Source organism: Lagopus muta, chromosome 3 (genome assembly GCF_023343835.1).
Source record: "Lagopus muta isolate bLagMut1 chromosome 3, bLagMut1 primary, whole genome shotgun sequence".
NCBI classification, from domain to species: Eukaryota; Metazoa; Chordata; class Aves; order Galliformes; family Phasianidae; genus Lagopus; species Lagopus muta.
In genome coordinates this window covers 24,654,346-24,665,704 of record NC_064435.1, presented here as the reverse complement: position 1 = coordinate 24,665,704, position 11,359 = coordinate 24,654,346, and the positions used below count along the sequence as shown (strand labels likewise).

Below are 11,359 nucleotides of genomic sequence, written 5' to 3'. Positions count from 1 at the left end.
GGTCTGAATTTTTTTTCTGTGCTGTATTTCTCTTTTAAACGTATATTGGCGTATATATTCATGTGGAAATCAGTATGAAAACATTTATCTGGATAAAGGTAACTCGTTAATAACTTTATGTGTCAGAATTTTTCTCACAAAAATCTAAATGAGATTTCATCAAGTAAAATGTGATTCAGAAGCTAATCTTATAAAATTTCTATCAAAAGCAAAATTTTAGTTACAAGCTTTAGAGTGAATCCAGACATCATAGAGACTGAGTTTGTGGGGGGAAAAAAACGGGGGGAGACATCTACTTGATAGGTCTTTAGAAGAACAATGAAAGTCTTACTCAGCAAATGTGTCCAATAGACTGTTGCATGCAATATGATTTTGAGAGAAGGAGTTAACTTTGATATAGAGAAACAGCATTCTTGTGTATTGCACTGATTTTCTCTGGTTACTCTGCATCGGGTTCGTTTTCCTTGGTATGCTAATTGTTCATTGCTTTTATTTCAGTGTGAGCAGAACACATTACTCTGCTCATTTTCCAATGGAGGTTGTCATGGTGAGTTTGTTATCTATACATTATATTAAAACCAGGATGGATGTAAGTGTGCAGAATAGCTCCAGATTTTTCTATTTATTTCTAGGCAAATTCAAATTGTCTGGAAACTTATATTTTTTCAGAATCACACATTCAGTGAAGCATGAGTTCTAACAATTGTTAAACTCCATTAACCTTGGCCTAATGGGTCCTGGTTTTATTGTGTTCTTGACTGACTTTTTAAGATTTCAAAAGTGAGAAACCAATGAAAATACATTTTCTGTAGGGGTCTCTTATTTCACACAAATCACCATATGCATACTGATTCAGGTATGGAGTGGGAGCATCACTAAGAACATTGCTACCTTCCTTGGTCTTCAGCCAAAGAAACAAATAAACCATTTTGTTAAGCTCTGCTCCTGAGTTATTTTTAGTTCATGGTGAGACTTGAACATTAGCATGCAAAACTAAAAATAGGATGGGATGAGAACCATGCGAAGTCTTTGTGGTCTTTGAAGGCACTGAAGAGAAAAACTCAATAAATGTCAGCTGAACAATCAGTGATGCTATGGCCACCAGTACAGTACAGTATAACACAGTTTGCTTTCAATTAGGGATTATGCTGAATGATTCTACTCATCCCACAATTTATTGGGCTTAAATCAAACCAGAGCACACACATTCTCCTGGGACCACTGCAACAACCTTTTGCAGAAGATACTTTATACAGATGACTTCATTGTGGAGGGAATTCCAATGCTGTGTTTATTTAAAACACGTACAAGCACTGAGACCTCAGTAGGGAATCTGATCTGGGGGCTGTTTTCTGACAGTTCACACTTATTAACTAGGCTCATGACATTTTTATGATATTGCAGTGTTTACTTTACTTGGGTGTGATAGAATGCTTTCTGCAACACGCAGTAACGTAATGATGATGGCTCTTGAGGACTATACAGTGCTGTACTGTGAAACAGTACATAAGTGAACAGCATTGTATTTGTGAAAAGTCTTTTGGAAGGTCTTGTCAGTATGCATTTCTGTCTTCATTTGAATAAGTTGGTTTCTTATGTTACAGAAATGACAGACAGCACAAGAACTCATTTTTAGTTTCCCTGAGGACTTAATTATTATACCTTGTACTGAGCAGAGTAGGGTGACTCTTCATGGGAACTTAAAACAAAGACCGGAGAGAAAAAAAGAATAAGAAAAATCCCTTTCAAAGGATAATAAAACAAGGGGCTTGAATTTCTAGGAAGTGGGGGGAAAGGAAGACATAATCCTTATTCACACAGCAGTCATCTTGGAAAGCATGGTAGCTTTTTTCAAATCTTTCCCTTCTACCTTTAGGGAATACTGATTTGACATGGCCTATATCAGCACGATGTTAAATAGCTTCTGCTGCCTTTGCCCAGTCATTTAGAGAAGCAATAGGTCTGTACCTGCAACCCCTCCACTGAAATGCAGGATGCCAGCTGGGTAGGAGAGTAATGCAAGATCAGCATTGTCTCTGTATTTGCATTTGTACATGTGTGAGTGTGGCTTGACCTTCACAAGGTTTGTCAAGATTTCTGAGTATAATAATACTAGAAGTTTTTCGTATTGTGCTGGTCTAACATCAGCTAAGCACAGTTCATGTGTAAGGTGATCTCAGCCTCTGTGCTGGGATGCAACATTTCTAGGCTAAAGCAATTTGTATTGTTATCCTTCTGTCCTTTCCTATTTATTTCCTTTTCTATTTCTTATTTTTTCTGCTATTCTGAAGAAAGTTACATGCTATTACATATATTCAAAATCTATTCTTCAACTGCCAAACACTGAGTTTTATGTAAGCACTGTAACAACCAAAAAGGGAAATTCAACCCCAGGGCATTTTTTAAAGTAAAACTTTTGGAACCTGCAGATAGAATTGTGCATGTGCTTTTTGAGGGAATAAGTAACAGAGATAAAAGGTTCTTCTGTTTTGGAAACAAAGGAGGTGTGTAGAAAAGATGACAGTGAGTAGCCCAGCAGATCTCATAAATCCTTCCTGGGTTTCCACTACAGTACTGCCAGGCTGCAGGTTTCCTTTGAAATTCCTTATTTTGTTTGCAGTGCATTTATTCATGTATACTGGATGGCAAATCTCTGGAGGTGCAAATCCAAAAGGCTCTGACTCTCAGACTCCTGTCAGAAAGGAATTAGCACCATTATAAATCTACTCGACAGGGAAATACTGCACGCCTTCAGGATTTTAAAGCTTTTTCCGCTGCTTTGTCAAAACCATGTCTATTAACCTATCTTTGCATTCGAAATAACTCTCCTTTTTTGAGTTTTATGTTTTACAATAACTGATATTAAAGCTGTTATTTACCCACAGAGCAGTGTAAATAAGATGTACGTTGTTTTCTTGTCTTCCTTTTATGAAAGCCAGGAATCATCTATGTGCTAGTTCAGGACACACTTACTATAGTATGTGCTTAGATTAAAAATTATATGTATGTGCTTAGATTAAGCATGCGGTGGCCAGGAGCTGAAGAATGAATATAAGAAGACCTTCACAGATCTTACATTTTTTTCTCTAGCATCAATATGTGATAGCATATGTATGTGAAAAATAACCAAACGAAAAACACGGAAAATGAAACACTTCACTTTACAGAATTGTCTTCCTTATAGGAGAATATTAGTTAAAGCAGAAGAAAGTGTCTAGTTACTACAGAAATGAACGCAATATCAGAATCTGCAAGAGATATTTGCTCTGTGAATCCCACGTGAACTTTCCCAAACAAGCCAGGCTCATTTAGAAATTTAAATGTGAAGATGAACTTCTTTTCTTTGTCCTTGAGAGACTGTTTCTGTCTAATACATCTTGCTAATAATGTATTCCTCATTCCATTGCTCTGATGGTACTTCGCTTGTGCTTTTAAACAGTGCAATTTGCTTAATGCATATCCCAGTACACAATAGACGAATTTACTATGATGTTTTGGGCTCATTTTGTTGAACTTTCATAATTCTAATAGGCATTTTTTGACTTATTCCTGGTAATTAAAATTTTCTCTTCCATCAAATGTGCAGGTGAATCGCTGCAGCCATGTCAGAGTGAGCGACGCATTTTGATATTGGACTGCAGTGGACTGCATTTCTTTGATTACACTGGAGTCTCCATGTTGCTTCAGGTATTAGTAATACCAGATACTTTCTGTACATTAAAATACATAAATACACACACAAGTTATTCAAGTCAGCTACTAGTCATCCAACTTACAGTGGATAAAGGGGGTAACTTGTGAAAGAGATGAACAGAGATTTGATACTAAACTGTGTTTGTATAAAATTATACACCAATAATTTTTATTTAATGGAGTCGCATTTCAGAAAACACTCTCTTTGCTGGTATTTTTTTCGTGGGTCGTTCTTGTGTTGTTTTTTTGTTTGTTTTGTAATTTTAAAGCTGATTTATATCACATCACAACGTCAGCTTTAAAATTTCAGTTTTTATTTCTGTGAGTTTATCTCTATTACCTACTTTCTGCTAAGCCAGGGGTCTTAATGATCTCCATGTTCTACTCTGTGACTTACATGCCTAGCAGGCTGGGTTCCTCAGGCATGACAGAAGGTCCAGGAAGCTCCCATATGACCAAGAACAGCAACAACATAATGATCAGCACTATACAGCAAATGAAAAAATATGTTCAAAAGCTACTTGCTGTTTCCATCGGGTTTGGCATTTAATAGATTTACAGTGGGTACAGATTTAATTGGGTGTTCATGTAATTTTTCTGTTTAAGATAGAATATTAGATTTTAATCATCATAGAATCATGGAATGGCCTGGGTTGGAAGGGACATCAGGGATAATCAAGCCCCGCGCTGCCACAGGCACGGTTTCCAACCTCCACATTTAGTACTAGACCAGGCTGCCCATGGCACTATGCAACCTAGTCTTGAACACTTCCAGGGACGGGGCATCCACAACCTCTCTGGGCAGCCTGTTCCAGTACCTCACCACTCTCATTGTAAAGAACTTCCCTCTGACATCCAACCTAAATCTTCCCTCCTTCAACTTAAAACCATTTCCCCTTGTCCTGTTATCTACACTTGTAGGATCCTTTAGGTACTGGAAGGCAGCAATGAGCACAAAAAGCTGAAGTTGTGTTTCAGCCCAAGCCTTTTCTTATCCTAAGTGTTTTCTCAGTTTGCTGAATTGATTAATTTAAAAAAAAAAAAAAAAAAAAAAAAAGTGTTAAATTAAAAATAAGTATATATGTGAGGACATAGTTGGAAGGAAAACTGGTACGAATAAATAAGGTAAGAGTTACTCTTTATTACTTCTTCCCTCAAAAAAAGTGCATTCAATAAAATTAGTAGAAAAAAAAAATAGCTTGTCAACTGATTTGCAAAAGATCTATGAGACCTTACTCAGAACTATGGATTAAATCAGAGGAATTAGACAAATTTGTGGGACACAAATCCATGATGGGCTATGGCATAGATGGAGGTGGCTTAATGACAAAACTGGGTTACCCATAAGAGGAACGCGCTCAAAGTTTTACAGTCCTTCCCTGAATATCATCACTGCCGCTGGAGTTAGAGGCATTTTTTGTGTGGAACAGGCTTCTGGGTCCTTTTTAAAGTAGGTTATACTGATGATGTTCTCATTGAATCACTTCTCTTTTCCCAGTTGTTCCACTTCACGTGGATTAGTTAAGGTTTTTTTTTTTTGTTTTGCTTTGGATGCTTCCTCATCTGCCAAAAAAGGCCCTACTCTTCTTCTAGAGTTATTTTCATTTTTTATCACTTTCTAGCTTATACCTAGTCTCTGTGAAACTGCACATTTTCAGAGAAAGAATAAAGAACAACTTGTTGCAGAATGTGGCATGCTAGCTATGGTACCTATTTGATAGATGCTGGAAGTTGGACTAGATGACCTTTAAAGGTCCTTTCCAACTCTAAGGATTCTATGAGTATACAACTCTTCCCCAGGTCCAATTCTTGGCCTTGTGGGCTGGTAGGTAAGCTTGTGGGAAAGAGATGGGTAAACTTGCAGAAAAAGGCATACTGGAAACAAATTCATAATAATGTTATTTTAAATGGTACGTTATTAATTAGATTTTGATCAGATTGATTTTTCTTACCAGCAAAGCTGTAGAGCACTTTGCAAACGAGAGAAGAAATGATGCTTTCCTGCTGAACGTGATTCGGTGCTTATGTGATTTGTTTTATGGAGGGGCTCTCTCTGGTGGCTGTTGTCAGTATAGCCTGAACAGCAGCACACTGTGCTCTGCCTATTTGAGTATGTTCTTGGTGGGTATGGTGTTGGTGTTTTAAATCTTTTTTTTTTTTTTTCTCCACGTTTTCACATTTGTAGATTTACATGGATTGTAAAAGCAGACACATTGAAGTGTTGTTCGCATGCTGCAAAGGCAAGTATCAACTTACAGCAAAATTTTTAATGTTACATTTTTATATTCTTGCTACTTTATCAGTGCTCATATGTTTGTTTTGCTACAGCTTCCTTGATTAAAGCAATGCAGTATGGTGGAAATCTCGAATCTGAAAACCCCATCTTCTTTGACTCTATTTCTTCAGCAATCGATGCCAGTCAGATTTCCAGGGTGAGGCTTACAGCAGGGGTAGGGGAGGTCTGGGGGCTCCTCGGGTGCTCACTGAGCTTTGATAAAGCTTTCATTTGGGAAAATGTCACATATTCAGTGGACCTGTTGTACAGAAATATTTTATCTGTATACTCTGCAGCCAGTCCTCAGTCTGTGGATTGCATTTACCACGTTTTTCCTGCCTGCTCTCTCTTCTTGCCCCCTTCTCTCCTTTTGCAGTAACTCCTCAGTCTTCTATGCTGGATCCAGAGGTGTGTTGTTTTTCATTAATCTGAGTGCATGTTCCACTGGAAAGCATAATGACATCTCAGCATAACCAGCACAGCCTCTTGGTGAGGCAAATTATCTTCTACTCTGTCATGCATTGCAAAGCAACACTCTGTTCCTCAACCTGTGTTGCTTAAAGCAGAACACCTCTGTTAGCACAGTAACGTGGCCATAAGGTGCACATGTGCTAAGAGATAAGTGAGATAAACTGAAGAAGGGCACTGTGCTAGACTGAACAAAACACTTTGGCAGGCTTGTTTGGAGCTATTAATCTTATGTCTGCGCTGCAGTGCAGAGTGCAGTGCTGGCTCACTGGTGGGGAGAGGAGAGAGGAACTTTATGTGGTGGAAGGGAGAGCTAGAGGGAGAAGGAAGAAAAAAGGTTGTCTTAGAAATTGAGGCTTGAGGCTTGAAAGTGCATTTGCTCATACATTTATTTGCTCAACAATAAGTCTTGCAATCCTTGCTAAAAGACTATAAACCTGGGCCTTCCTTATCATGGAGTCTTTTCTATTCTAATGTTCAGTGGGAAATATGGTAATAGGTGGACTGGATGATCTTAGAGGTCTTTTCCAACCTTGGTGATTCTATGATTGTAATCCCTGTGTAAGTAAGCATGCATTATAAGCAGTGTGCTTTCCTTTGTTTGTATTTATAATTCCAAACAAGAGTAGAGCTCCTTTCAGAACCCTGTTCAAGAGATATTAAACTAATTATGATCTGCGGTATTTGTTTTCACTTTTCCTGCCCTTTACTGTGATCTGGCATGTGTCACTAGTAAAATTAGAGTTGCCCTTGGACAAAAAAAAAAAATCATTTTTCGTTGCTTTATCTAGATAAGGTGATTTGGCTCTGTCCATCTGGAGGATTGACTGGGAAAAGTATGTTCTCTTCAATGCTTTTCAACATTTCTTTTTGTTGCTCTGCAAAAATTAAAAATTAAAAAAAAACCCCAAAACTGAAATGATAACTGCAGGATAAAAATAATGGGGATGGCTATTGTATATTTTGTCTGGGCCTGATTAGATGAATTAGGATGACTGTCATGTTATAAAAGATCTGAATTCTTTATAGACACCATGTAAGCTTTCTAATGTTTCTGTGAGATAGCTGGTATTCCCATTTTATGGGAACAGGGAATGGAAAAGCCAGAAGTACTGAAAATAAAAAGGAGCTCAAGTCCATTTTGCCATGACCTGAGAACGTGCTGCTACCACACCTGATAAGCAAACTGGTGAAGTGGTGCAGTCTGAAACACTTGCATATATTCTGAAATTCCGAGTGTAATTAGTATAAACATTAGTGTGCTGCTGATGCCTCTTTATAGTGTTTAAGATATGTGGTTTGGTTTCTCAATGTGTTCACTGCCTTTCACATCAGAAGATAAAAAAAGATGGGCAGAAGTAAAGTGGCAGGGTGATCTCACTAGCAGCGCCATGCTGTAACTGGGGTCAAGATGCTGAGGTCAGCAGGAACTTTGAGAAAAGAAGTGGTAGAATAGGATACAAAAGAGCAGGTAATGGAGATTTATGGAAAGTGTTTTGTCTGGGTTTCCGTTTCTGATCCCCTCACACCAGAATTTCAGCGGAAGAAAGCTAGAGGCAAGAGGACTTGGTGGTTCCTTTGCATCTCTGATGCATTCAGGAAGACAAAGATACTCTTATATACATCCAAGGTCAATGTCGTGCCATATTCATTTCTAAGTTGATAAGAGACATATCTATTGCTTTATGCCACTCATCTTCATCATAAATAACTTTTTGATTTGCAAGACTTCTTAATGGTGGCAATTTCAGACAATTTCAAACTAGCACTGTTTCATCTGCAAATTTTCTTGATCTCCTACGAAAACATTGTAATAATTTGTTTTCTGTTTCTCACAATTTAGAAATGCAGCAAGTTCACCGAACAGAGTGAAGTGTGATGCCAACCCATCCAGTGTGGATAGTTTGACCAGCTCATATGCAGAATGAACTACACCATGGTTTCTTGTTAGCTTTTTTTTTTTCTCAAGGAGATGTCATAGATGCTATTCTATATGCCATTTATGTTTAGTGCACTCAGTAATGACAGATCTGCCATTCAGAACAAAAGATCTTTCCACTGCCATCACTCAGAGATTGTTCCTATAGTTGATCTACAGTGGTTTTTATAGTACTCTTATACACACTTAGAGACAAATTATTAGAAAGCAGATGTGGAGTACTGAGCGTGTTTAACAGTGAGATATATTATTTTAGATATCTTCTATTATAACATTAGTTGTAATATGCATCCGTAGTTTTGTGCATGGAATAATGAGACATTAGAATTTCTTAAAAGCACAGTGTTATAATTGATACATTATATTTGGGGAAGCCATATACCAATGCATACTTTATTTCTGGTGGAGTTATTTACCTTTCTCGTTGTTCAAGACAGCTATTTACAGTGACAGCATCACAACACAGCTAACATATCCTTCAATTTTTTGGTTATTGTAAAATTTTTTATGCCTGCCAAGGTCAGTGGGAGCACTATTTGTTGAAAGAAGGCAGATGTATGTTGCTTGGATTGTCTCCCTCACTAGTAGATGTCATGAGTTATTATAATGGTTTGCTATATTTTCAGTGCCATGGATATTCTTTAGCTTAGATTGAAGAGGAAAAACTGGTCATATTTTTCCAAAACTTTTTCTTGTTTTCAGCACAGTCATTTGCATTTCCAGCTTGAGCTGTTGTTTGGTCAGTGCTGGAATTTGATCATGTAAGAAGTAAGTTTTGTTTGTTGCCCAAAGTGCATTCATGTCAGATGCAGTAGTTGATTGCAAATGACTTTGACAGGTTATAACAGGCAATAACATTTAATTATTAAATTGTTCAGACAGTCTTAGTGATTTATGAACACTTTAGGCACTATTTACATTGCACTTTCATTGTAGAGGAATCAACTGTATGTCAGCTGAATGGAGAACTCTTCTTAACTAAAAGCTGAATAAGTAAATAGAAGTTATCTCTTCTATTAAGTTCAGTATTTATTCTTTGATAGTTATATGCATTTTCTGAAAATTTAGAGATACGTTAGTTAATAAAATTGTTAAAACATGGTCTTTAGAAAAGATAACACCTACCAAGAGACCTTCAATTTTGTTCTGAATAATCTTGTTAACAGTAATACAGATGCTGTTAAAATTATTTGTAATGTCAGTGCTTGATGAAATCCTTGGCAACTCTGCATCAAATTAAAAAAATTTTACTGCTATTCAAAATGGTTTCCATTTTCCCCAGTGTTCAATAGAAGTTTTCTACAGCTGGATTTTAGTATCAATTTCAACCTAATACGGAATTTAGTAACAACTTCAACACTCTTCTGTATAGCCTGTCCACTGGCTTTCCTCAAGTTCATCAGGAAATAGTAGTCTGTATATAGGTAGGAGTGTATCCCAAACTTCCCATTAGCTACATTATGTATGGCCTCAAGTTGCACCAGGGGAGATTTAGGCTGGACGTTAGGAAATACTTTTTCTGAAAGAGTCTTCAGGTGCTGGAATGGGCTGCCCAGGGAGGTGGTGGAGTCACCAACCCTGGAGGTGTTCAAGGAACATCTAGATATTGTGTTGAGGGACTTGGTTTAGTGGACCTGTTGGTGGTAGGTGGATGGTTGGACTGAATGATCTTGGAGGTCTTTTCCAACTTTGGTGATTCTATGATTCCATGTTTGTTCTTCTGAGTCAGGAGGGCAAGTGAGCCAAACACACCCTGCAGCAAAGACACTGCACAAAGCATTAAATGCCCAGGTATCATTCTGAAAACTGAAATGAGTCATAGCCAGTAAGAACAATGGAGTGTTGTTATTCTGCTCTCTTGAGACAGACATTCATCTTTGTACATTCTGGCTTTATTTACCTAGATAACCATAGGGACGATTCAGATGAATGCAAAGTCTTATTAATTGTGCTTGCGTGCCTAAGACTGAGCAGCATTAGAAGAGCCTAGTCTTGAGAAGTGCTGAGCTCTGTTGCTTCTTGTTGGTTTTGAAGGTTTGAGAGGCTTGAGGAAGTGTCTGCTCTCCAAGCATGCTGCTCTGCATGGCTTCACCTACTGAAGCCAACAGGAACTCTGGGCAGTAAGGAATTCTGAAAGACTACGTATTCATTCTGCTTCCTGTATGTGTACACAATGCTCAGATTTTATATTCCTTAATTCAAAGGGTATGAATCAACTACATTATGAAAATCCTTGTTTCAGTGTTGCAAATTTTTGTATGTTCTGCACTTTATGGGAAAACATTTAGATATTGTTTTCAAGAGATGGTCAATACCCTCATTGATTTCATTTGCTTGATGTGTTCAGGAATTTTCAGATATTTTTAGGAATTAATTCTAAGTGTTAGATGTTACATTATGTGAAATAAGGGTTTTTTTCCCTCAGAATTTAAGATGTATTAATTGGGATATGTTAAAATGTGGACCTGATCACATGCTTCCTGCAGAATTTGTGTTTCACACATTCCAAAACAAAGCAATCAATGAGGAAAAAAAATTGAGTGCAAACTGATGTAAAGAAATGAACATAGTGACAATTACAAATTAGGCATAAAATATGTAATAAGGAAAAGACTGTTAACATTATATTTATGCAAATTAAATGTTTCTAATTCTCATCATATGTCTTTCTTTTTAAAGGTTATTTGCCCTGATTCTATGATTCAAGTGTCAGAAGGTCTGATTTTAGCTGCTTTGACATAATTTATTTGACAGCTCTGTGTGCCATAAATATATAATGTAAGGAGGAAAGGTATCTGCACTGTTGAATGAAAACATTAATGCGTCAATACTGTGTGTGAATACTGTTTGACATTTACTGGTTACAAAAATAAAATACACAGTATGCCTTGAGAATATGGCACTCCTATTTTTGGAAGAGATTTTCTTTGTCTACAGAAAGTAGCATCTCATAAATAAATGAACGAGCGCGCTTCCAGAGTGGA

General features: G+C 37.3%; 2 protein-coding genes across 9 annotated transcripts in view; one reads left to right on the top strand and one right to left on the bottom strand.

Annotated features, from left to right (window-relative positions):
* SLC26A7 (solute carrier family 26 member 7) overlaps nt 1-9,799 on the top strand; it is a 79,153-nt gene extending 69,354 nt beyond the window's left edge. For 6 of the 8 annotated variants that reach the window (XM_048939615.1, XM_048939609.1, XM_048939617.1 and 3 more), the window contains 4 exons: nt 499-547; nt 3,587-3,687; nt 5,879-5,933; nt 6,022-7,272. In XM_048939615.1, coding sequence (XP_048795572.1) covers nt 499-547; nt 3,587-3,687; nt 5,879-5,933; nt 6,022-6,347 — 531 coding nt within the window. In that variant the 3' untranslated portion in view covers nt 6,348-7,272. Of the gene's footprint in view, nt 1-498; nt 548-3,586; nt 3,688-5,878; nt 5,934-6,021; nt 7,273-8,279 lie in introns of those variants that run through there. The other 2 variants (XM_048939614.1, XM_048939616.1) reach the window with 2 other exon arrangements.
* RBM12B (RNA binding motif protein 12B) overlaps nt 1-11,359 on the bottom strand; it is a 1,112,412-nt gene that overhangs the window by 133,301 nt on the left and 967,752 nt on the right. The gene's annotated exons all lie outside the window — the stretch shown is intronic.